The sequence below is a fragment of the Ursus maritimus genome, unplaced genomic scaffold (assembly GCF_017311325.1).
Source record: "Ursus maritimus isolate PB19 unplaced genomic scaffold, ASM1731132v1 scaffold_12, whole genome shotgun sequence".
NCBI lineage: Eukaryota > Metazoa > Chordata > Mammalia > Carnivora > Ursidae > Ursus > Ursus maritimus.
In genome coordinates, this window is record NW_024423564.1 from 28844837 (window position 1) to 28872461 (window position 27625).

At 39.5% G+C, this 27625-nt stretch overlaps 1 protein-coding gene and 1 long non-coding RNA gene across 2 annotated transcripts in view; both read left to right on the forward strand.

Moving 5' to 3' along the window:
* Positions 1-575: 575 nt before the first annotated feature.
* LOC103662904 lies at positions 576-8196 on the forward strand. The gene is made up of 5 exons (XR_568579.2): positions 576-1179; positions 1573-1679; positions 2218-2325; positions 5635-5713; positions 8005-8196. It is a non-coding gene; the product is annotated as an uncharacterized LOC103662904 (long non-coding RNA).
* Positions 8197-20126: 11930 nt separating this feature from the next.
* Positions 20127-27625, forward strand: part of HFM1 (helicase for meiosis 1) — a 98919-nt gene continuing 91420 nt past the window's right edge. Inside the window, exons 1-3 of the mRNA XM_040627050.1 lie at positions 20127-20197; positions 24439-24551; positions 25774-26086. Coding sequence (XP_040482984.1) covers positions 20127-20197; positions 24439-24551; positions 25774-26086 — 497 coding nt within the window. The remainder of the gene's footprint in view (positions 20198-24438; positions 24552-25773; positions 26087-27625) is intronic.

Below are 27625 nucleotides of genomic sequence, written 5' to 3' on the forward strand. Positions count from 1 at the left end.
GGTTCACAACTGGAACAGCACAGAAGGGTGGCTGTTCTTCATCCTGACCCCTTCCCTGCAGAACCAAGCATGTATATATAGATTCCAGCACAAATGGGCTCATCCTAGAAGGATGCTTTGAAGGTCTGAGAAGCACTATCCACTCCATGGGTGAGACAAGAAGGCAAAGCTATTCCCACTTGGAGCATTCCTTTTTGGGCTTAAAATTGCCTTGGAAATGCATGAAAGCATTGCGTTTCCTAAAGCCCAAGGCTGGAACAGTCTGAGAGCAGCTGACCTTGCCAGGAACCAGGCACACCACTGGAGGGGGGGGGTTGAGTGCAGAAGGGAAGGGGCAGGGCTCTGAGGGTGGTCTGTAGCTAGAGGGGTCCGCAGAAGGGGCTGTGTGTGTGTGTGTGTGTGTGTGGGGAGCCAGAGAAGGGGAGCTCTGAGAGAGTTGACCTGTGGAGTTCCTGGCTGAGTCAGTGCGTGCTGTGTGCCGGGGTGGGGGTCCGGGAGTAGGGGGCGCTGGGGGTGGGAGGCGGGGTCCTGGAAGGGCGTGTGGAGAGAGTTTATCATGGGGACTCAGGTGAGTTTTCTTTTTCCCTTGAAAGTCTCTTCTGCCCAGTCTCTGTGAACTGGCCGTATGCCCCAGACCCAGGAACTCCGGGGCGCCCGCTCAGCAGAGCTCTTGTGGGATGGGTCACAGACATTTCAGGGTTTCCCATGTTCCCCAGCAAGAGTGAGAGTAAGGGCCACACAGTCCCCAACTTCAGTGGGGTGCCCCCTGTCCCCCGACACAGTGCAAGTAATGGATCTTGAGCAGTACTGCGAGTTCAGTAGGGCGTTCCCTGTTCCCTCAGGCACACGTGTGGCGGTAAGAAGCCCCAGAGCCGTTACCCGACTTCAGCATTGTGCGCCCTGTCCCCCGGGTTGGTGGCAATGGGCTGTGAAGATAATGACTACTAAAAGACAAGTCTGTGTTTCCCCTTCCCCCAGCAACCGCAGCAGGTGTACAGGCTTTAGGTTCGAAGTGCCGCCTTCTCCCCGGCTGACGGCACTTCTCTGCTCTGGCTCCACGAGACCCGAGGTTTTGAACGTCTGCGTCTGAGTCAGTGAGGCCGCTTGACACAGGACGCCGGCGTTCAGAGAGAGCGCAGGTCCATTTGGCGAAATGTCATCTCCACGTCAGGACTGGAGGTAAAACCTCTCATTAAGCCACCATCTCCTGGGCTTTTCTCTTTGCTCTAGTTGAGTCATGAAGTAAAACTTAAGTAGTACTTGTCAGCGTTCTGGATTTGGTGAAAGAGGTACTTAGTTTCTGAGCAGGGAGAACTTTGCAGGGGATCCCGTTTTCTCTGTTCATTTATTGCTTATGAATGTATTTTGAACAGCTGTTTCCTAGAAACACTCTTATTAGAAAGGGAAGGGGTGGTTTACTCTTACAATTGGGTCGAGGGAAAATTCAAAATTATTCAAAGCAGCCTTTTCCTGTTTAAAAGTTGAGCTTGACTATCTACCTTTACTGGATGTATCATCTCAATATTTTGAGGTGCCATATTCTCTCTGTCATTTCTTCGGTGGTGGAGTCAGAAGGAGAGTCTTTGGGAATTCCTTTGGATAGAGGCATGCTGGTGACTTCAAGGGGCTCAGCGTCAGGAGCCCTGGGCTGAGTTCTGGAACTGCTTGCCTGACACTGGGTGAGTCAGGTTATCCCACAGAGTTTCTGTTTCCTCCTTATGAGATTACTGGAAGGTGAAATAAGTCAAGCAGAGAAAGGCAATTATCATACGGTTTCACTCATTTATGGAACATAAGAAATAGCAGGGAGATCAGTAGGAGAAGGAAGGGAAGAATGAATGGGGGGTAAACAGAAGGGGGATTGAACCATGAAAGACTGTGGACTCTGGAGAACAAACTGAGGGCTTCAGAGGAGAGGGGGGTGGGGGATTGGGATAGGCCGGTGATGGGTATTAAGGAGGGCACGTATTGCATGGAGTCCTGGGTGTTATACACAAACAATGAATCATGGAACACTACATCAAAACTAAGGACATAGTGTATGGTGACTAACATAACATAATAAAAAATTAAAAAAAGAAAGAAATTGCTGGAAGATGATCTTTATGGAAAGGCTTCTTACACAGAAACTGTTCTGCCTAATGAAGAGCAACTAAAAACAAGGTGATTTGGGCTGTATTATTCTGTAAATAATAATTTTAAAACTCCCTGTTCTAGGGATATGGTATGTTATTGCACAAGGAGGCCTGAGAAGGCTGCAATGAAAGATTGAGATCTCAGAGCACGTTCACGTTCCATGGATACATCACTTAACAGTTTGCACAGGTAGGAAGGCAAGTGGAGAGAAATATGATAGAAGGGGAAAGAAGGTGTGAACCATTCATTAGGTAGCCTTCTCTCTTTCTCAGGAAAGCCTTGGGCCAGTGTAATTTTGGAAGAAGAGGGGGACTCCTGGAGCAGCAGACAGGGGAGTTCCAGGTCTGGGTAGAGGTGACAGGGGTCCCAGAGGAGATCTGAGTGCATTCTGCAGCAGGGTGTGGGCAGGGCGGGCTCCAGGGGTGTCTGTGAGTCTCCCATGTGACAGTTGTGACAGGTGAGGGCTGCAAGCAGGTTCCTGGCTGAGGACAGGTGAGGCACAGGTGGAGAGCTGGCCGAGCCCCTTCTTCAGGGCCACCGGCCTCACCAAACAGCAACAGCCTCATCGTCTGTCCCTGACACTCCGATTCAGACTGTCGGAGTTGCCAGGCCGAGACGTTTGGTGGTGCTTCTTTCCTTGCAAGCGTGTGAAGTTTCAAACCTGAGGTGATGGACATGACGGGTCCTTAGAACATCTGTTACTCTTTTATTTCCTGCTCTACTTTCGATCAGTGAAGTGAATCGGACCTGCTAGTGGAAGGGGCTATCTGTGCATTTTTATTTCGTGGTTTAATTAAACAATGGGAAAAGTCTTCTGAAATATTAAAGGAATCCTTTGTGAGTGTTCACGTTTTTCTCTTCTGCGAGCCACATTCCGATATTAGAAATTATTTGTTAAAGTAAAACAGCCTCAGAGCTGTCACAGGGTTTGGTGGCCTTTGTGAGAGGGAGAAAGGGAGAAGGAGTGTAGGTTCTTTAGGAGCTCGGGGAGTGGCACATTGTGCTCCCAAAGGAAATGGAGCCTCCTGTCAGCCTCCCCGGGGCGGGGGCGTGGATGGGCGTTGCTTACCCGGAGGCCCATCCTACACTCTGGAAGCTTGACCTGGTGAGTCACTTGCAACTTGAGCTGGGGAATTGATGAAGAAAACAGAATGAATGCTGGGGGTTGCCTGTATCCTTTGGACTCAGACAACTCTGTGTAGCAAAGGAACTCTTCACCCGTGAGGCGTGTCGGGATCCCTGAGGGTGTGGGGTTTGCTTCATGGGCTGAGGTTGTGTCTTCATCCTTATCTGGACCAGAGCCATGTTGTCTGGCTATGGAGATCCAGACCCTTAGGTGACCATGTCATCATCATCATTATCATTATTATTAATTATTATCATTATCATTATTTTAACAAAGCAATAGAGACATTGACTTTGAGATAAAAATATTGAACAACACAAGGTCAAATATATACGTGATAATTGAACTCGTGGTATCTCTCATTGGTGTGGGTCTTGCAGGGATGCCCAAATGAGAAAGACCAAGGAATTCTATGTGGATAGAAGTGTGCTTTGCACAGGGAATGTTTTATTCCATCATTTGACATCTCTCTCTGAAGGGAAAATAGTGTGGTGTCTGGAGCTTGGTTTCTGATTGGAAGGCCTGGGAGGCCAGTGAATTGAAAGAGCAGTGTTCATGCTGACATGGTGCTCAGTGCCCAGTGAGCAAAGGTTGGAAGCTTGGACTCGGAAGCGTTGGTGTTCAGGGAGGATGTTGTCCGAGTTTGCAGCACATCGAGTCACTTGGCTGGTGTGCCTAATTGGGCCAGTTTCTGCCTTTCTAAGGGCAGCTTGAAAGTGGCTTGCAACCCTAGGGCATTTGCGGAGTGGTCTCTATGGGATCCCTGTGTGGGCCAGTGTAGACACAACCCAGGGAATTCCAGAGCTAATGATGGGCACGTTTGTGAGGCTGGAGTTTGCTTCTCTGTGAGAAGAATTGAGCTGGAGTGGAGAGAAATCTCTGGGTCTTAGGACTCGCTGAGTGGGTGCAAGCCTGGCAGGGTGGTTGGATCAGATGTCTGTTTCCTAGGACCTTGGCCAGAGGGAGATTTGGACCCTGGGAAGCATCTCTGCTCAGCTTTCTCGGATGAGCACCTCAGGCAAGGGGAGGAAGCGTTTGTGCTCACCTGTCATCAAGGAAGGTGTCTGGTTTCAGGTTTCGTGTGCAGGTGGATTCCTCATATGGCTCCCTTTCCTAATGGTGTTCAGGATGCAGGAGGTGGTGGACCCCTTGTCCCGGGCATCCCGGCTGTGGAAGAGTCCTGGGGCACCTTTTCCCCTGGGGATTTGGAGCACGAAATTGGGGGGGGGGGTCGGTGGTGAAGCCATCAGTTTATGCCTCAGTTTCTTCCTTGCTGAGATGGACTGGAGATTCTAAGTGCTATGGAAATATAAAGCAGGAGACAGGGCTGGGGGTGCTGAAGAGGAGGTGGGGCAAGGCGAGTGAGAACACATCAAGAGCGTTCTAAACAGAAGGGAAAGCATGTGCAAAGGCTGTGGGCAGGAGCATACCAGGTGTACGCAGGAGCAGCAAGAAGGCCCTATGGCCACAGGAGACGGCTTAGGACATGACCTCAGGGAGGTGACAGAGTGTGACAGAAAGCCATGGCAGGGCTGTGACCCCATGGGACCCTGTTTCACTGGGCCATCCTGGCTGCAGTGTTGAGAACAGATGACAGAGGGTTGAGGATGGGCAAGGGAGGTCAATGATGACACTTTTCCAGAAACTCAGGCAAGAGATGGGCTCCAGTGTGGACCAGACAGGTGGCCTTGGAAGGAGTGGTTAGTCCTATTCTGGGTACATCTTGAAGATGGAGCTCACAGGATTTGCTGACGGCTTAGATATCGGGGATGGGAGAAAGGAGAACTGGGGTAACTCCCAGCTGTCGTGGGTTGTCCTGAGCGGGGGGAAGGAGAAGGTTTCTGGGGGTAGGAGGTAGTCCGTGTTCCGCATGCTGAGGAAGGTGCCTTTCCCGGTGGATCTGCTGATGTTTGTGTCCGGGAGAACCTTTCACATCTACTCCCTCAGCAACATTCAAGTACAAGTATCCCCCACTTTTTAAAAGTTCATGGTAAGACACTTGGCGTTTTTGAAAGATCTCCGTTATTATCTGGTTCCTTTTTAGAATAACTCTCTAATGCAATCATCATGAAAATTTTGTTTTGAAACTTCATAGTAACATAGCAAAGGTGTAAGAGTGTTAGTACAGAAAGTGAGATTTTTTGTGATTTAGAGTACATGGAGTAACTACAGAAAAATAGTCTCACTATCCGGTTTTGGGTTGTCATTAACTATCCTAAGAAAGTTTTAAATAAGTCTTAGTGTATGCAAGGAAATAACATATCTGGGCCCAATATTTTAGTCAAATGCAAGATTTAAAATGGTAAGTCCTGGTTTGCTTCTGGTATGGGCAAGTTGAGTATCTAACAAATTAATCCTCTCACAAATAACAGTGTAAAACTGGACAGGATACAGAAAAGCAAGACTACCTGAGGATTCTGGAGACTGAACAAAGGCAGAAAGATTTTGGAGGTAAAACTTGGACCATGTAACTAGAACAAATTTTTCATTCATTAACTCATTCATTTGTTTATTCCCTGATTTTTTGAGATACAATTGACATATAACATTGTATAAGTTTAAGTTGTAGGACATGTTGATTTGATACATTTATATATTGCAAAGTGATTACTACCATGGCATTAGCTAACACTCCAACCTGTCACATGACTACCATTTTTATGTGTGTGTGTGTGTGTGTGTGGTGAGAATATTTAAGATGTACTTTTTAAGCAACATTCAACTATACAATACAGTATTATTAGCTACAATTACCAGAATGTGCTAATCTTATAACCGGAATAAACGTTCTCCATATTTTTGATGCTTTATTCCAAGGCCCATGCGGTCACAGTGGAGGCAGGTGGTATAGAGGTGGCTAAAACTTCCTTAGAAAATCTGCCATCTCTCTGGCTAGAGAATTCAGGGCAGGGATCCTGAGGTAACTAGGGCAATAGTAGAGAAAGGAGGTGTCACAGCCACCAGAATACACTTCACAAACAAATTGCTACATCTTGCTTCTCCTACCATATCTACTGCCATCTTAAGGAGATTCTTATTAGATACAGAATTACAAGCTTCTAGTTCTTTTCTTTCAGCACCTGAAATATTTGATGATACTTATTTTTGGCCTCCATGAGAAATCTGTCATTCAAATTGTTTTCCATCTATTGATTATATAATGTTCCTTTCTGGCTGCCTTTAAGATTTTTTTTCTTTGTCTTTAGTTTTCGGAAGTTCAATCATGATGTGTTTTGGAGGGGATTTATCCTATTTGGGATTTTCTTGACTTCTGGAATATGTAGGTTTCTGTCTTTTGCTAAATTTGAGAATATTTCAGCCAGTATTTCTTTGATTACTTTTTCATCTATGCCTACTTTCACCTCTCTTTCTGGTATTCTGATGACGTAAATACAAGGTCTATTATAATTCCCCAGGCTCCTTAGGCTCTTTCTCCTTTCTTTCTTTCTTTCTTTCTTTCTTTCTTTCTTTCTGTCTTTCTGTCTTTCTGTCTTTTTTTAAGTGTATGTTCTCTCTGTTGTTCTGATTGCATAATTCTAGTATTCTATCTTCCAGGTCACAGATTCTTTCTCTTTTTCATTCATTTTGCTGTTTAGACCATCCATTGAGTTTTTTATTTAAGTTATTATATTTTTCAGCTCTAAAATTTCTCTGTTTCTTTTTAGTCTTATATTTCTTTGATGAGAATTTCCTTCCTTCCTTCCTTCCTTCCTTCCTTCCTTCCTTCCTTCCTTCCTTCCTTCCTTCTCCTTTTGTTCTATTTGGACCTTCAGTGGAATGAATGATGCCTGACCACTTTGGTGAGGGAGGCTCTTCTTTACTCAGACTACTGAATCAAATGCTAATCTCTTCCATAAACACTCTCACAGACACTAGAATGACTTTTACCAGTTATCTGAGCATCCCTTGGCCCAGTCAAGTCGACACATAAAATTAACCACCACAACAGATATATCAGAATGGAGATGACAGAAGAGTTAGTAAACTAGAAGATAAGTCAACTGAAATTATTAGATCTGAAGAAGAGAGAGAGGAAAAAAAAAAGATTGAGAAAGACTGAACAGAATCTCAGGGACCTGTGGAACAAAAACAAAAGTTCTGATATACATTAATTGGAATTCAGAAGTAGAGGAGGTAAGTAATGGGGCAGAAAAATATATTTGAAGAAATAATAATAGAGGACTGCTCAAGTATGAAGAAAGACATGAATTTATAGATTCAAGGAGTTTGGTGAACCCTAAACAAGATAAGTTTGAAGAAATCTAAGTCTCAGGACATCATGGTCAAACTGCAAAAAACCAAAGATAAGGAAAAAATCTTAATGCCAGAAAAAAATGCCATGTTACAGACAAGAGAAAGATGATTCAAATGATTACAAACTTACCATCAGACACCATGGCGGCCATATTTAATGCAATAACATCTTCAAAGTGCTGAAAGAAAAATGTGCCGACCCAGAATTCTGTATCCATTGAAAATATTCTTGGGGCACCTGGGTGGCTCAGTCAGTTAAGCATCTACCTTTGGCTCAGGTCATGATCCCAGGGACCTGGGATCAAGTCTTGCATCAGGCTCCCTGCTCAGCAGAGAGCCTGCTTCTCCCTATCCCTCTGCTGCTCCCCCTGCTTGTGCTCTCTCTCTGTCAAATAAATAAATAAAATCTTTTTAAAAATTCTTGAAAAATAAAGGTAGAACAAAGCTATTTTCAGATACAGAAATCTAAGAGAACTTGTCCCCAACAGACCTGTAATGCAAGGAATGCTGAAAGAGTATCTGCAAGTTGAAAGAAAATGATACCAGAGGAAAATTTGGCTCTTTAGGAAGAAATGAGGAGAATAAGAAAAGCTCAATATACAGGTGAATGTACAAAACTATTTTTATGTTAATTTCTTTAAATTATATATGAATTTAGAGGCACCTGGGTGGCTCAGTTGGTTAAGCATTCAACTCTTGATTTTGGCTCAGGTCAAGATCTCAGGGTTGTGAGATCAAGCCCTGCATTGTTCCACACTGGGCATGGAGCCTGCCTAAGATTCTCTCCCTCCCTCTCCCTTTGCCTCATGCCCTGTTTGTCTGTACGTTCTCTCTCTCTTAAAAAAAAAAAAAAAAGTCTATTAAAAATCATTTAAAAAAATAAACTATATGTGACTTTCAAAAGCAAAAATTAGGGGCACCTGTGTGGCTCAGTCAGTTAAGCATCTGACTCTTAAGTTTTGGCTCAGGTCATGATCTCGGGGTCATAAGATGGAGCCCCTCATGGGGCTCCACACTCAGGGCAGAGTCTGCTTGAGATTCTCTCTCCTTCCCTCTCCTCTGCCCCTCCCCCCACTTGCATGCTCACTCTCATAAATAAATAAATAAATAAATAAATTTTTAAAAATAAAAGCAAAAATTAGATCGTTGTTTTGAGAGGTTTAAAATATATGCAGAAGTAATACGTAGAACAGAATCATAACATAAAGAATGGTAGGGATAGGAGTAAATGGACCTATATAGCTGCAGGGTGTTATGTTAACTCTAAGTGAACTGTGAAAAGTGTAATGTATATTGTAACAGCTAAAGCAACCACTAAAAAAATTAAGAGGTATAGTTAAAAAACCAAGAGACAAGTTAAAATGAACATCTCAAAAACATTAAAATAATCCATAAGAAGGCAGGAAAGGAAGCACAGAGAAACAAAAAAATGAGATGACAACAGACTATTAATAAAATAGTAGACATAAATCCAACTATAACAATAATTACATTAAATGTAAATTTACTAAACACTCCAATGAAGAAACAAAGATTGTCCAAATGGCTTAAAAAGCAGACTTAACCATCTGCTAACTATAAGAGATGCACTTTAAATATAAAGATGCACTGAAAATAATATATAGACAAGGTAAAATATAGATAAATACATTAATGGAATTAGAGAATCCAGAAATAGAACCACACACATATATGATCAACAATTTTCAGCAACATTGCCAAAGCAATTCAACGGGGAAAGGAAAATCAACAAACATTGCTGGAAAACCTGGATATCCATGGGAGAAAAAAAAAACAAAACATCAACTCATACCTCACACAATTCTCCATATTAAGTCAAATGTATCAGAGGCCTAAACCTAAAACTGTAAAACTATCTGACTTAGAGTGGGCAAAGATTTCTTAAAAAAGCATGAATCATAAAAGAAAAAAATTAATAAATTGAACTTTAGCAACATGAAATATTTTCTCTTTGAAAGACACTATTAAGAAAACAAAAAAGCAAGCCACAGAATGGGAGAAAATATTCTCTATCAGATATCTGACAAAGGGACTGACTGGTATTTAGAATAGATACAGACCTCCTCGACTCAATGATAAGATAAACACCTCAGTAACACCTCATGGAAGATATTTTGTGTACATGAAAAGACACTCAACCTTAGTAGTCACCAGGGAAATGCAAATTAAAACCATAGCAAGGTACCATTACACCCATTACAAGGGGTAAAATTAAAAAGACTAACAATAACAAGTGTTGGTGAAGATGTAAATGAACTGGAACTCTTATACACTACTGGTGGGAACATAAAATGATACAGCTACTTCAGAACACCATATGGAACTTTCTTAAAAAGTTAAACATAGCAGCATTGTCCACAATAGCTAAATCGTGGAAGGAGCCAAGATGCCCTGCAACAGATGACTGAATTAAGAAGATGTGGTCCATATATACAATGGAATATTACTCAGCCATCAAAAAGAACGATTTCTCAACATTTGCTGCAACATGGACAAGACTGGAGGAGATAATGCTAAGCGAAATAAGTCAAGCAGAGAAAGACAATTATCATATGGTTTCACTCATTTATGGAACATAAGAAGTAGGAAGTTTGGTAGGAGAAGAAAGGGATAAAGAAAGGGGGGGTAAACAGAAGGGGGAATGAACCATGAGAGACTATGGACTCTGGGAAACAAACTGAGGGCTTCAGAGGGGAGGGAGGTGAGGGAATGGGACAGGCTGGTGGTGGGTATTAAGGAGGGCATGTATTGTATGGCTCACCGGGTGTTATACGCAAGTAATGAATCATGGAACTTTACATCAAAAACTAGGGATGTACTGTATAGTGACTAACATAATAAAAAATATTTTAAAAAATTAAAGTTAAACGTAAATCTACATACAATCTATTCATTCTACTTTTACGTATAACTCGAGAAATGAAAACACATGTCCACATAAAAACTTTTACATAACTGTTCATAGCAGCTTTATTCACAGTAATCTAAAAGTGGAATCAACCAAAATGTTCATCAGCTGGTGAATGGATCAGGAGATGTGGTACATCCATACATCGGAATGCTATTCAGCACATAAAAATAATGAACTACTCGTAAACAAAACAGTAAGGATGAATCTGAAAATCATTAGGCTGAGTAAAAGAAACCAGACATTAAAAAGTACATGATATATGATGCCATTTATCTAAAATATGAACTACTATAGAGTGATAAAAATCATATCAGTGATTGCCTGTGGCCAAAGGCGGAGGGAGAGATTGGCTATAATGGGGAGGAATCTTGGGGGTTTTGGAATGTTCTGTATTTTAATTAAGATGGTGATTTCACAGATGTATGCAACTGTTGTAACTCATTGAATTGTGTATTTTAAATGGATGTAGTTTACTATATATAAGTCATTTATCAACACATTTAATAAAAAATGGAAAGGCCTTTTCTCTATGTCACTTTTCTACCCTAATTCTGTGGTCCTGGTTCTGCCCAATGAAACCATGCTTAGAAAATTGTGAACAAATTATTCCACTACAAGAGTCCCTCAAATACTTGAACAGAGCCTGTGTATTCCTAGGGAATATTCCATAGGGAAATATGAGTTCTCTGGGTCTGCCAGTGAACGACTACCATTTTGATCTTAAGCAAAGCAGTCATTGTAGATTTCTCAGTATAATGAGGGAGCTGGAATTATTTATTTGGCCTATGATTTTTATCCATTTTTAGCATCCAGAAATGAAAGCACAGGTAAAATTGAGAAACATTCTCAAGTAAGGGAAATATAAATCAACTGAGACATTCTGCTTAAAAATGACTGAGGCTTAAAAACTCTTTCGTGACTTGAAAAGAATAGTTTAGTTTTGTATCAGATTTGTGTTTGGAGGTTTGTACATTTTTCCATTTGCGTGTGGATCAATGACCCCTAACTTCTGATGTTAGAGATTTTCCAGTCATGTGCTTTAGATCATGCAAGTTTGTGACTTGCTATGTAATCTCTCTGAGTTGGAAAAATTCAAAACATATGGCAGCTCAGATGTTAGCTTGGGAGAAATTAAAAATTTAAAAATTTCAGAGCTGTTTAGAAGATGCATTGCTATAAACCTATATTTTATGTGATTTGTATATCTGAATATGTTGAGAAAGATGCCATTTGGGAATGAAGTCTGAGGAAAGATATATCTTCTTTATACTTCAAGTCTGCTCTAGTTTACAAAAGATGTTGCAAATAAAATGGGAATTTGTTCAAAGCCAGAGATTTTAAAAATACACATTTTCTAATTGCAACATTTATACAACAACAACAACAACGTCAAGAAAAATCAGCAATTGCTGTTCACAGGAAATAGTATGGTTTGTAGAAAGAGCCTGGGACCAGGTATAGGAAAATCCAGGCAAAATTACTTCAGCATGTTAGATATCAAATACTAATTTCTAAGATATTTCCTGATTTGGGGAAAATTTCACCTAAATTGTGTAAACAGTATTTTTATCTAGGAAAAAACAATTTTCTTTTTTTTTTGGAAAAAAATAATTTCTAATTCTTCACTATTATAGGTCATGGACTACAAAATAACCTATTTAGTCGAAACTTCCCCAAATGACTTGTGATATGAAGCATCTTGCTGGAAAAAGAAATTTCCTACTGATTACTTGCCCATTCCTACACATGTGGATGGAATAGAAAGTGTGAACACAGGCTGTGGGGTTTGGCAGGAGTTCTTTTGTTAATTCTGTAATTTTTTTCCCCCATTAGAGCATGTTTTAAGTGTTCTGTTAATCAGGAAATACATAAAATAGGTGAATAAAGTTCCTAATGTTCAATGAGAACTTAACAATTTGACAACTGTTTTATTCCACAGATATCTGAAAAATTTCTAACAGTATGATCAGCTCATTTCACTTTCATATTTATCACTCTTTTATCTTACTTGGTGTTTCCTAGGCTGAAGGTTTTAATTTCCTTCCTAGCCTCCAAGTATTTTCTTAAATCCACAGCCTTCACCTTTTGGGGTGTGTTCCTGGCCAGAATGGTTTCACTTGGACTTGTTTCAACCCACATGTCTCTATTGACTAGGGTAAGGATAATATTCCTTCCACTTAAATATATAATTTATTTTCCGTCTACTTGGTTCTCCTCCCCTCCCCATAACACACACATGCAATGCATCTATTCTCTTACCCATTCACTCAGGCATGCACACACACCATTTGTATTAATTCTCAGACTTTCCCTCCCATCAATTAAATGAATAGATGTTTGTAAACTGGAGTGCTATGTAAAGTTTGTTGTGACACTGGTGTTTTGACAGGTCACTAATCCGAATTAGATAAAGCAAGGTTACAATGTATGTGATTCTTCCCCCACCAAAGACAACAAAACACATTGCTCTGAAACTGTGTCCCCTCTTTGTTGGAATCCAGCCTCTCTGACAACCCCCCCACCCAACAGTCTCCAGATGACAATTGGAGGGCAGAGCTTTATAAACTCTCCTGGCTTTTGCAGTCAGTCTTATTAGCTCTCACAAATAGCATATACTTTTCTTAAGCCAGGCTCACTGTCTTGGCTGATTTCACAGTTTCTACTTTAGAGTTGCCCCTGTAGCTATGGTCACAGTTCTGCTGCTCATATCACTGCCTCTGCCTGGGCAATGTGTTGTTCTGAGGCCAGCAGATCTCTCCCAGGGCGGAACCTGTCACTCTGGAAAGCTTAGTGGGGGCCAGACCCTGAGCATTTCTTAGCTGCCTGTCCTCCACAGCCGAGTCCCTGCGGCTACTCTTGCTGCTGCTTGCTGAGTTTGTGGCTCCCTCCATGGGAAAGAGTCTTCTCTTCTGTTCCTTGTGCACTTCAACATGCCTACTCTTCCTCCGGAAACCTACCGTGTGTTCCCAGAACTGGCAGGAGCCATTTACAGCCAGAATTTCTAGAGAATATCTTTAGATTTAGTTTCTTTCCTTCTCTGGTGATTATTAATGGTGGTAGCTGTTGTGAGAAAATTGATTCGTCTATTTCTCTTTGCAGTGGCTTCAGATTCTGGGCAGACATGGATACAGCACTCTCCACTTTGTTCCAGGGATCATCCAAAATGTGAAAATATATGCTATTATGTGCACTGTGGTTTCTCAATGCTTCGACATATTTAAACATGAGATTAACCCGTGTTTCGATGCATCATAACTCGACATATGTCACAAATGAATAATTATGTGTAGCTGCTATAGCAACTCTTACCAATTTCCCCAGCACACGCCCTTCTTGGAAGGCATTCTAGGCAGATGCATTATTCCTGTTTCTTTATGGTGTTTCTTATTTCTTTAAATCCGTCTATACCCCAATCTGTCCAGTATCTTAACTGATTACTTGTATCATTGCAAATCTCTTTATTAACTACAAAATCATATCACCTCTAGAAACTATCTTATTTCTAAACAACATATAAACAATATCAATTAATCTTTGATCACATTACTGCAAGATCCTGCCAATTATTATTGTTTTTTTTGCCTTTAGATAAAAAGCAAAACAAAGAGGGGGGTCTGGCTGACTCAATCAGAAGAGTGCACAACTCTTGATCTTGGGGTTGTGAGTTTCAGCCCCACGTTGGGCATAGAGACTACTTCAAAACAAAAACTTAAAAAACAAAAAGAATGCCTGTTTTTAAAATCTGTTTTATACTCTGATTCCTGACATTTAAATATCTTTAAAAATGTTAAAATGGCTCTTAAAAATTCCTTCAAATAATCTTTTTGCAGGTATAATGTAGCCCATGTTTCATTAAGATAATGTAAGATTCTGGATGCCAGAAACTTGATTATAACAGTCAGGTAAAGTCTACCATATTTGGATATTAACCACTTGAAGGAATGTGTTAATTCCTATTTAACCGGGACTTCATAATGGCAGAAGATTAAACCTAGTACATACTGCAAGAAAAAGTATGTACAGTTTATTATACAAATTTAAATACAAGTACTCATAGAGACTATACACTGGTTACCATTTTCCACTTACTCCTCCTGAAGAAACTGGTATTAATTTTTAATTAGGAAATCATTCTATTCCAGTGTGGAATACTGCTCATTGTCCCAAAGTTTCTATGCTGGGATGTTCGCTTCTTACTTCAGGGATTATGTTACCATATTTCAGACACTACAATGCAATTATATGAGGAACAATTGTTGAATACTGAATCTTTATCAGCTGATTTCTATGGAAGGCTTCCATTCTTTGTAATAATACTCTCTGGCTGACCGTGTTAGTGCGATGCTTTGGTTCAGGGTCCAATTGGAGCACGCTGCTTGACAGTCCCATTTGAATCAACAGTCTTGGCTTTGGAGAACAGAAGATATTTTAAATTCATTTTAGCTGGACGAGTCAATTTCTGCCTGAAAAATCTGAAATATGGGTACTAGGGTCTTGTACATCATCATTAAACATACTCTTTAGCAGCTGGAACTCAAGGAATTACTTTCTTTTAAAAAATTTTTTAAAATTTTAAAAAAGATTTTATTTATTTACTTGAGAGAGAAAGAGATTGAGACAACTAGTGAGAGGAGGGGCAGAGGGAGAAGCAGACTCCCTGCAGAGCAGGGAGCCCAATACGGGACTCATACCAGGATCCCAGGACTGCTTAACCAACTGAGCCACCCAGGTGCCCAAGGAATTACTTTCTAATCAATTTATATTTACTATTTTCTTGGTTACACTGAGACTTAATAAATGTTTCCCTAAAGAACAATTATCCATTGATTTGGTCTTCATTCATTTATCCTTTTCCTACTTATGTACTTACTAAATGCATAGATAGCATTGGACTCTCCTCCACAGAATTTTGCATGACTTCCTAAAGTTTTCTTTCTTCCCAAGGATCTCAACATACTGGACTACGTTTGTTTCCTTTCTTTCCTTTCCCTTCCCTTCCCTACTCTTCTTTTCCCTTCCCTTCCCTTCTCTTCCCTTCCCTTCCCTTCTTTCCTTCTTTCCTTTTCTCAGACATTAATTCTACGATTTTCAGATTCTCCTAAATGATTTCTATACCTCTTCTTTTCGAGGTCTGACAATACAACAACACATTTCTGGCTATCAGAAAAATAGTCCTGAAACATTTCTTCGTTCCACCTGCTCTAGAGCCATGAACACTAACTTTTCAAAATCAACTCCTCTGGATCAGAGTTTAAACAGAGTGGAGGTTACAAAGTAGAAAAAAGTTTGGCTATGTTGAATTTTTGAGCCAGAACCCATGGCATCGGTTGCATTTCAGGAATATATTTTGTTCTTGTGTCATGAACACCTATTGTCTTTCAAGTTCTTCCAGTCTTTCTGGAAACTATGCCCCCCCCCAACTCTTTTATTTGAAATGACTCCCTCCAGTAACCCTAATCCAAAGGAATAAAACTTGTTGTTCCATTGGACCAAAATGGATCAAAGACCTAAACTTAAGAGCTAAAGCTATAAAACTCTTAGAAGAAAACATTGCAGAAAATCTTTATGGCATAGGATTTGGCAATGACTTCATGGGTATAACACCAGAAGCACAGACAGCAAAAGAAAAAAACCTGGTGTAGAATTTTTGTGCATCAAAGGATATTATTAAGAAAACAAAAAGACAACCTACTAAATGGGAGAAAGCATTTGCAAATCTTTTGTCTGATAAGGGACAAATATCCATAATACATTTTTAAAAATTCCTGCAATTCAATAATAAAAAGATACGTAACAACAAAGTGGCACAGGACTTGAATAGATATTTCTCCAAAGAAGGTGTTCAAAATGGCCATTAAACACATTAAAAGATATCATTAATCTTTAGGGAAATGAAAACCAAAACCACAATGAGCTATTACTCCACATCCGATAGGATGGCTATAATTTTTTAAAAATGGGAGATAATGTGCTGGCAAGGATGTAGAGAAATTTGGGCCCTTTTGCATTATTAGTGGGAGTGCAAAATTATACAGCAGCTGTAAAAAACTGGTGGTTTTCAAAAGGTTTAACTTAGAATTACTGTATGACTCAGCAATTGCACTCCTAGGTATATACCTAAAGAACTGAAAGCCGGGATTCAAACAGGTATGTGTACCCCAATGTTTATTACACAATAGCCAAAATGTGGAAACAACACAAATGTCTATCCACAGAGGAATGGATGAACAAAAGGTACTACGTACACACAATGGAATATTCAACTTTAAAAAAGAATGAAATTCAGATATATGCTACAAACGATGAACTTTGAGGACATGCTGAATGAACTAAGCCAGAAAGGACAAATACTGTATGATTCCACAAACATGAGTTACCAGGAATAGGCAAATTCATAGAGAGGGCAAGTAGGGTAGAAGTTACCAGGCAGGGCACCTGGGTGGCTCAGTGGGTCAAGCGTCCAACTTTGGCTCAGGTCATGGTCTCAGGGTCGTGGGATCCAGTCCCACATGGGGGGAGGGGTTAAGGGCTTTATTTAATGAGAATAGGCCACAGTATACTGGGAGAGCAATACATTCAAAGCTAATTAGCAACTTCTGAAGGAAAAAGGTGAAGCGGGAAGAGAGAGGTCAGAGACCCCGCCGATCCATCGCTTGGAGCTCGCTTAGCCAGGCTGGGGGTCCTCGAAGGGGCCAGTGAATAGGTGCTCGGCTCCGAGAACTAGGAGTTCCGATGCCGGGTGAGGAGCGGGGCCGGGCCGGACGTCTCGTGGGGGGAAGTAGGGACCGGGGATCCCGCGAGGAGGTTGGGACAGGCGACCGTTCGGGAGGTGGTTGACCTTCGGCGCCGAGCGGCGGTCGAGGCGCGGTCGGGCGCGGTGAGTTGAGGCCAGCCCGCCCCGGGCGGGAGCCGCGCGGGTCCTCGCGGCGTTCCGTCAGAAGCCGGGCAAGGCCTGAGGCGCTCGGGCGGGGCGGCCGCTCGCGCGGGTGGGGCTGCCGGGAGGACGGCGCGCCCGCGGGCCTGACCGAGCCGGCTGACTCGGGTTTTGTGTTGGCGGCTCCCGACCCGCTGTGTTTATTTCTAGGTGTGTGGGGGCCCCCTGAGCGATTGCAGGTGGGCGTGCTTGTGTCCTGTAGCCACCTTGTTCCAGAGGTGGGAACGAGGTGTCGGGGGAGGAGCGACCGGCTCCAGCGCTCGACGCTTGGGCCACACGCGGGTCCTGAAGGCTTCTCCCTGGCGCCTGGGAGTGTGGGGTGGGTTTGCTTGGAATTAGGGTATTCCCCAGGAATCTGGAGGGTATTTTTGCCTCAGGCCCTGATTCGGTTCCCGGCTTGCCCCTTGGGAACCCCAGGGGAGGTGATGGAAATCGCCCCCTCCCCCCCCCGACTGTAGGGACCCGTCCGTGGCCGAGGCTCAGAGACTAGGGGTAATTTGTTTTCTTCTTTATTCTCTTACGTTGTCAAATTCCCTGCGGTCTTTGTGATGGTTCGTTATTGGGGTGAATGTTGGTCTCGGCTTCCACTCACTACCGATTTCTGGCAAAGCAATACTTTTATATCTGAGTTTCTGCACTTTTGAAATAAGTTTATTTTTGAGAGTACAAGTCGTAAGGAATGACTAATAGGTCAGAAAAAAATAATACAATAAGCATTATAGAAGATAAGAAAATGCTACATTGTCACTAAGATAATTAGATAAAGCTCAGGCCATCTCAACAGAGAAGAAAGTATGTCTGTTTTCTACGTAAATTCTGAGGTAGCAAAGCCATATAAAAGTGATCCAATAAGTTTTAATTTTGAAAACTTTTTTGTTGCTTAAAATTATATAGTTTTCCTAAGATGAGAAAGGGAACATTTTATTTGTTACTTTTTTAAAAAAGATTTATTTATTTTGAGAGAGAGCGCGTGCCTGTGAACGAGGGGAGTGGGGGAGGGGCAGAGAGAGAGAGAGACTCTCAAACCCACTCCTCGCTGAGTGGGAGCACCACCCTCCATCTCACGACCCTGAGATCATGACTCCATATCAACAGTCAGAGGCTTAGCCTACTGAGCCACCCAGGTGCCCCTATTTGTTACTTTTTGGATAGTATAGCAACATGATTAGCATTTTCATTTATACTTTATCAGGTAATTATTTTCAAATTCTGAAATTGTTTACTTAAAGATGTTAAAGACTCCTTTAGCATATTTCTGAATGACTCCCTTCTGTCACCCACCCTGTTATCTTAGGTTTCTATTGTTAATATAGTCAATTGTTGTAGACATTAAAAGAACCATGCTAATATGTTTCAATTTGACTCTTTGTTGGTGACTAAGTGATTAAAAAAAAAAGAGAGCAATTAAGTTAAACAGATGGGAGGAACACTCGACTAAAACAATGAAAAATCCTACAACGTTCTAGATAACTAAGAACAGTCCTAAGATCTACATAGATTTAGCCCTCTTACCAGTTGTCAAGGGGTGCATGTGGAAATATTCTTCCCTCCTCCACATACTCCCACGTGTATCTCATCCCCACATCAGGGAGGACTCAAAATTGAAGGGACATAATCTCACTTGATAGTATGGATTTCTCCACAAGATGGCACTCATACAGTTTTTTTGATTTTAGTTTCTATCCTTAGGAAAGATTTGCAATGTAGTAACTATCACAGAATAAATAGAAATGTGATTTATATTTTATGATTTGTGCATCTATTTCATGTTTTGTTGTATAGAATTTTCTGTCATGTTTCAGAATTTAGAAAAAAATGAGATGTAATGTTGATAAGCAGGGGAAAGGATGGCAATGTAAATGGAACGATGTATGTGTCTAGAAATGGTTCTTAAGTCTCCTGTCAAACTTGAGGATTTGTTCAGCCCTAGAATTTTATTACCATATGGCAAATGCTGAATGTTTTTATCCTTTATATTTAGATACCATCTATGAATGTAAAAATTGTCTTTAAAAAGGAATGTATTTCTATATACATGTTATGTAATATGAATGTAAACATACATATGTTAAATTTGCAAATTTTTTTATTTTGGAAGGAAAAGTTCAAACATATATACAAAATTGACAGAATGTTATACTGAACTCCATGTACCTATTATATAGCTTTAGGAATTATCAACTCATTGCCAATCATTTTTCGTCAATACCCCTTTACCTCTCTCCATTTATTTTGAAGCAAACCTCTGTATATGTTTTTGGCATATTGTTAGAAACGCCTATATTCACGATAAAATGCGTTATCCCTAAATTAAAAATAATGGTATGAACAAAGTATTAAGAGCCCAAAAGGAGTGATTATTTTTGCCTTGGAGAACAGGACAAACTCAGAGAAGGCTTTGAAGAAGAAATGACATTTGACCTATACATGAAGGATGTGTAGGGATCTGCCAGGTAGAGAAGAAATGGGAGAAAACACATTCTAGGCATTGGTGGAATATGAATAGAGGGGTACAGATGTGAATATGCATGAATTAGAGGAGAACAGAGAATAATGTATTTGAATATTGAGGCACTTAGGAGGAAGCTGCAGAAGATGCAGCTGGAAAGATAGTCCGTGGTTATTCTGGGAAATTAATGATTATAGTTTATGTATCCAGAAATATTTTTCTACAGCTTATGAATAAAATATAAACTACTTTTTCTCTATTTTGGTAGATTTATGACACAATCCAGTCTTTAACAATGCTGAAATCAAATGATTCCTTGTTTTCTTTGGATACTTTGTTTTTTGAAAAATGGGATGAAGCTGAAAAGTAAGTCTGCCATAAAGAATGATAACATAGTATATTGTTTTAGAGATTTTCGATTTTTAAGGAGTTTTCATTTTCTCTCTAGAAATATACAGATAAAAATGAGGGATCGGGGCGCCTGGGTGGCACAGCGGTTAAGTGTCTGCCTTCGGCTCAGGGCGTGATCCCGGCGTGATGGGATCGAGCCCCACATCAGGCTCCTCTGCTATGAGCCTGCTTCTTCCTCTCCCACTCCCTCTGCTTGTGTTCCCTCTCTCGCTGGCTGTCTCTATCTCTGTCAAATAAATAAATAAAATCTTTAAAAAAAAATGAGGGATCAACAAAATGATGTTTCAGGTATATATCTGGTAAACATGGGATTCAGATATAAGGGAGTAACTGAAGTTTAACATCTTAAATGTTGTGACTTAAAAAATAGAGTAGACTCTTGCCTATTTGGCTTTCATTTATTTGCATTAACGGTTTGTTCAAATTATTTTTGGCCAAGGTAAAGACTTGAAGTAATGGCCAAACAGTAGCCGCAGACAAGGAGTGATGGCACATTTTGGGAACAGAATGGGTAATGTGCCAAAGGCCAAGTGTGATGGGCAGATTCATTGTAGGCAGGAAGTAGGGGTGGAAATAAAGTTGTGGCACCAAAGAAAATAAGAACAGAGAATAGTCTGTTAAATACAGGTTTTTATGGATTTTCACATGTAAATTGTTCTCAATTCTAAGTTTTCTATGAATTCTATTGTATTATTTTTTTTGAAGTTTTTATTTTTAAGTAACCTCTATACCCAATGTGGGGTTCGAACTCACAAGTCCAGGATCAAGAGTTGCATGCTCCACTGACTGAGCTAGCAGGCGACACTGTATTATCCTTTTTAAAAAAAGGAAACATTGAGTAAAGTGTTTATTGTTTCTTTAATATTTTCATTCATTCAAATATTAATTCAAATATTGATTGAATGCAGAAAGGGATATAAGAAGGATGAAACAGACTTTTACTTCAAAAGAACTTAAAATCTATTTGAGGAGATTAAGCACACATATGTAAAGGTCATTAATAAATAATGTAAGTATGTAATTCATCATCGAGACTTGGATACTTTGAGAGTGAAAGAGCGCATCCAATTTGTACAACATGTGTTAATCAAGACTGGCCTGGGCAAATGCAACATATGGTTGCCTTTCTAACATGACAGAGTCAAAAAAAGCTGTGAAGGAAATGATAAGCATGCATTCATGCAATGAAATTTCAGATTTGGAGGGAGACCTGGTACAGACTAATCAGGTTAGGCTTTATGGTAGTGGGGAGAGACTTCAGGAGACTTTGAAGGATTTGATAGTTCTAATAAGCAGAGAGGAAGAGACCATTTGAAGGCAGAGTTTAACAAAAAGAAAAAGGAATGGAGGTGGGACAATTCGCCGTACTTTTAGGAGATAGTGTATAGAGACGTTTCCTGGAATAGAAGATTCATAAAGGAGAAACAGTGGGACATAAAGTTAGACAAGTAAACTGAGGATAGATTGTGGTGGATATTAAGTGCCAGAATAAGGATCTTGGACGTGACTTTGTATGTGTTAAAAGCCGTAGAACTGAATCAACAAACATTTATTGACTAATATGTTTAATTATGTAAAGCACTGTGCTAAGTATTATCGATGTGAATGGAACTAGAAACAAACGCTTATGTGTTTATGATCTGGAAATGGTATCAGACTGATCTATCCATCATCAATCTTTCTGTTATCTATATATTATATATATCTTATCTACACACAGACACATAATACAAGAGGACTGTGATAAATATTATAGTTTCAAATAGTACTTAAGAAGAGGGAAGGATTTCGGGGTGCCTGGGTGGCACAGCGGTTGAGCATCTTCGGCTCAGGGCGTGATCCTGGCGTTCTGGGATCGAGCCCCACATCAAGCTCTTCCGCTATGAGCCTGCTTCTTCCTCTCCCACTCCCCCTGCTTGTGTTCCCTCTCTTGCTGGCTGTCTCTATCTCTGTCAAATAAATAAATAAAATGTTTAAAAAAAAACAGAGGGAAGGATTTAAGCTTGATTTTGAATGAACGTAAGCTCTAGTGCCTATAACAGTTCCTGGAAAATAGTTCTCAGTGAATAATTGTTGAATAGATTAATGAAGGAATGAAACAGTGGAACTTCTATAGGTAGATACAGGATAGGGTCATGTACAGTGGCAGTCAGAGTAAAGGAAATATTTTTGAACAAAGATGAGGAGAGACAGAATGTATTATCTATTTGGTATGCAAGTAGTTCACTTTGGCCTGGACTGTAAGGTAAGTAGTGTAGGTGAGTTAAAACTGTAAGGTAGCCTAAGGCCATTTGGACATTTGGCATTGTTTGGAATCCACTGAAGTATTTTAAATGGAATATAATTATGATGAAAACAATTCTAAATTAATGTGATAGGAGTGTGTAAAATATGTTAGAGAAAGCCAGAGGCAGTGAGGCCAGTTAAGACACTATTTTTCTTAACCAGACATAAATCGATTAGAACTTTGATTTCAATAGTGACAGTGGAAATACAAGGAGATGAATTCAGGACGCATTATAAAGAAGATGCTGTAAGACCTGGTATATGTCTGGATATAGTAGGTAAAAGACTATGCTATAATTTAAATTCTGGATGGATGAGAGAATGATGACACCTCTGGAAAATCGGGAAATTATAAGGGAGATTTGATTTTATGGGGATGCTGAATAGTAGAATTAGATATGTGCTTTTTGTATCTTTCTTAGATTTTCTGAAATAGTCTCTGTGTAGAAAGAAAAGAGTTAATATATCAGGCCTAAACTGCTGTCCTTGGAAAGACCCTGCTTGTAAGAAGGGCCCTTAGCTGGAGTGAGAACTTTAGGAAAGTTCCCACCATTGACTGATAGGAATGACCCACTGCCTAAACTGTTTATATAGATAATATGGTTTATGCTGAATATCTACTTTTCTTCTGGGAATCTAGAATTTAGGTATGTACTAGGCAGGGGATGCCCACATGATTAGTCCCCAGTAAAAATCCTGGGCATTGAGTCTCTAATGAGCTCCCTCATTGGCAACAATTCACACATGTTGTTAAAGCTTGTTGCTGAGGGAATTAAAAATGTCCTGTGTTACTGTACTGGGAGAGGATCTTTGGAAGCTTGTGCCTGGTTTCCCCTGGACTTCGCCTCATAGTCAGGAATAGGACTATATGTTGAGTCTTTTGAATCAGCCCAGGGAATCATCAGCTTTGGGGGTGATCTTGGGGACCCTCTGACAGTCCTAAATTTCAAATGCTTTGGCCTATTATCAGACAGTCTGTCAAACATTGTCAGATAATGTTTTGTAGATTTTTGATTTGGAAAATGTAGCTGTAGTAGCTATGTTTTATGTGCTACAGAAGGCAGTGAAGTAAAAGACTGGGTCTCTCGCTTTTGAGAGTATAAAATCCTAAAGGAAGAGATTAAAAAACAAATCATAAAATCCTTGCCGCTTGACATAGACCGTATATGTGGCGTTCTTCTCAAGTTTATTTCCTGTCATCTAATACTTATCTTTTTGTTCTAATGAAGGGCAAATCAACTTTTATTGAAAAGGGAATATTAAAACATTGTATGTTAATAGGATCACAGCTGAAAGATAAGGAGAAGTAGTTCATAATGCCAACAGGGTGGCAAAATTCTCAACTACTGTAAGTTTACAAAGTGATTGTCAGTTTACAAAGTGATTGTCAGTTTCAACCGTTTCTTGGATTTTCTGTGGTTTGTAGGTGGTTCTGAATCAAGAGTATTTGTGTTAGGACATTAATTTGTAATAATGTTTTAGGAATACTCTAGAATACCAGTAGTGGTGTCATTTACACACTGATGACCCATGATTAGTTGTGAGGTGTGTCATAAGTAATTTGTTACTTGTGATAGTAAAGATGCTAACGTTTCAGAATGAATTACTACTTTCTTTTTTATATTGGAGCAGATTTAAGGTTCTTGTCACAAGCATTTGAATTGGAGAAAAAGAGACAGAGTTATAGCCATTATTTACGTAGAATATCTCACATAGCAGTGTCATTAATCCTATGACACACAAGGGAAAAAAGATTGAGAACACTGTTGTGTATAGAGATACATCAAAGTCACCATAGAAAATTAATTTATAGGATGTTTAAGAGTCTGTAATTGAGTAATGTTTAATTAATGAATAGTTCTGATGTAACTTTCTTAACATATATGTTCACACTTTTATATTTTATATAGCTATCCAGACAATGAAAAATCACTGGATTGGTTTCTCCCACCTGCTCCGTTGATTTCAGAAATTCCAGATACTCAGGCATTAGAGGAGGAAATAAGAAGTCATAAACTGTTAGGTAAACTATCACATATTTGCTATGAAGTTAAACCTGTGCAGCTCATGTCAATGTAAAAAATCTAGTAACACATTGAAGTATTAATTCCTTTATTTTAATGGAATAAAATGATAGACTTATTATATTCAAAATAGTGCTCACCAAATCTTAAAATCGAAAACATTTTTCCTCTCCATACATACATATACGTACATATGCATACTATAAACTATCACAAACACGTTCTATTGTTGTATGAATTTGTTTCCTCTTATTATTAAAATTGTCATTGCCATTTAGTTTTTGTCTTGCCTTTTACTAAGGTAGGATCCTCTGGCTTAGGAAACCACATTCCTGAAAAAAACAAGATGCAGAACATTATAATATAGTTTGGTACCATTTTTATAAAGTTAAAGACAAGCACATTGAAACAATATATGTGATCTTATGTGATATTGTTGATAAAATTTTGATTTTTAAATTTAGTGGTAGTTCATGTATGTTATCTTATTAAACTTTGTAATTTGTATATATTTTATACATGAAAATATACATTATTTATATTCTCGTATGTACCAAATAATATATAGAATACACAAGCTTATGTATACTATATATATACATAGATGGTAAAGCAAATTTAAGCCCTAACAAGTCCTCCAGATTTCTTCCAACCTCTCAAAGATGCTTGTAAAGTCTCTGCAAAGAAACCTTTAAAATTTTGTCACCCTGATGAAAGCATTACTTTATTTTGATTTTAGAAGCAATATTACAAAGTTAAAAACATTGTATCATGTATTTTAATACTGAATCAAATTCAGTAACATTTTATATGATTGGTCATTGTATTTCTGTGTGTAAATTGGTTATATAAATTTTCAAATCCTCCTAATTGTATAATTATATCATTTTTATAGATAAAATACTTAAGAGGTATAATTATGGTGATTTTTGTGGGTCAGAAATTAAACCTATTTTATAATGTAGGTTTTATATAAATTTCAAATCTCAATAATTCTTAATTAATTTGAGTGCCCTTCAGTGATGTAATGTACGATAGCAGTACCAATCACCTATAGTTCAAACCATATATGGTATTACAGATTATCTTATTACTGTATGAATAACTTTCATGTTTACCTAGTAAACTGTTTTGAAAATTTTTATTACATTTTTTTATGGTCATTTTGAAAATTTATTTTCATGGAGAACATATATTAATTAATATATTCCATTTTTGTAGGTCAGGAAGAGAGGCCAAAAATATTACCATCAGATTTAAAGATAACTAATGAAAACACAAATTATATTTCACCAACACAAAAATTCCAGTTTGCCTTTTCCTCAAATGAATATGAAGCAGGTGATCTTAATTTAGGAGTAGCAGGTAACAATGACTTATCACATGTTCCTGGCAAGCTGACATATGGTTCTTCTCAGAAATACAAAAATCAGATTGGCACTGAGATAGCACCTGAGAAAAGTGTTCCAGATAATACAAAATTAGTTAATTTTGCAGAAGACAAAGGAGAGAGCACACCAGCCTTCCGGAAAAGGTAATTAATTAAATGAAATACAGAATATTTAATGATAAAGTTGAGTATTTATGGTATGTCCAAATGTATGAAGTATGATAGAATCTAAATGAGAAAAACATCAACAACAAATAGGGTTTGCTATATACCAGATGCTCTATTAAGTCTGGGATTCTAGTCATAGGTTCTTGCCTTCAGAGAGCTATAGCTTAATGGGGGAAAGACAGATAACTAAAATAATTGATTAAATACTTTATGGGGCTCCTGGGTGGCTCAGTCGTTAAGCTTCTGCCTTCGGCTCAGGGTGTGATTCCAGAGTCCTGGGATCGAGCCCCGCATCTGGCACCCTGCTCTGCTGGGAGCCTGCTTCTTCCTCTCCCACTCCCCCTGCTTGTGTTTCCTCTCTTGCTGGTTGTCTCTCTGTCAAGTAAATAAATAAAGTCTTTAAAAAAAAAAACACTTTATAGTACAACAATTATTTTGATGAAGTATACAGTTAGAGCGAAGGTCTCAAACTTTTTATTGTCAGGATCCTTTACACTTAAAAATTATTGAGGATTCCCAATAGTTTTTGTGTATGTGGGTTATGCCTATCAATATTTAACCATATTAGAAATCAAAACTGAAAAAATTTAAAATGCAAACAATGCTTTAGTGTAATATTATGAAAATTGTTTTGATCCCATGAACTCTCTGAAAGTCTCAACCATCCTTTGAGAATTGCTGTGACAGCATATCACATGGGGACCTAATCTGTTCTGGAGCATTAAGGAAGGCTTTCCTGAAGAAGTGGTACTTAAACTTAACCTTGGGGCACCTGGGTGGCTCAGTCGGTTAATTGTCTCCCTTCTGCTCAGGTCATGATCCCAGAGTCTCAGGATCGAGTCCCGCATCAGGCTCCCTGCTCAGCGGGGAGTCGGCTTCTCCCTCTGACCCTCTGCCCTCTCGTGCTTTCTCTCTCTCACTCTCTCTCAAATAAATAAATAAAATCTTTTTTAAAAAGACAAAAAACTTAACCTTAAGGAGGAATAGAATTAAACTAAGGGCAAATAAAGGAGAATGCTCCAGGTGGAAGGAATAGTATGTGCAAAAGACCTAAAGCAGCACAGAGCTTGGCTTATTCTTAGAAAATTTCCTTTTGTGTAAAATCAGAGAGAATGCAGAGAGGTAAGGTTTGGAGAGGTCAAGTCATTCAGAAACATGTAGGCCATGATAAACTTTGTGCTTTTTCTTAAGGCACTGTTTCTTAAACTGTGACCTGTGGACCCACTGTAACAGAATCACATGGAGTACTAGTTAGAAATTTGGATTCCTGGGTTCTACCTTAGGCCTGTTGAATCACAGCCTAGATAAAGGTGGGGAGGGGACCCAGGAATTGTCATTTTTAACAATTTTTCTAGATGATTGTTATGCACACTAAAGTTTGAGAGCTAGTGTTCTAAGGTTCTGCATTTTAAGTAGAGGAGTAAAATTAGATTTTTTTTTAAATTCTAGAGTCTATTTTGGCATCAGTGTGATGAATTAGAAGGGAGCTAAAATATGTTATGAAAGGTCACTTAG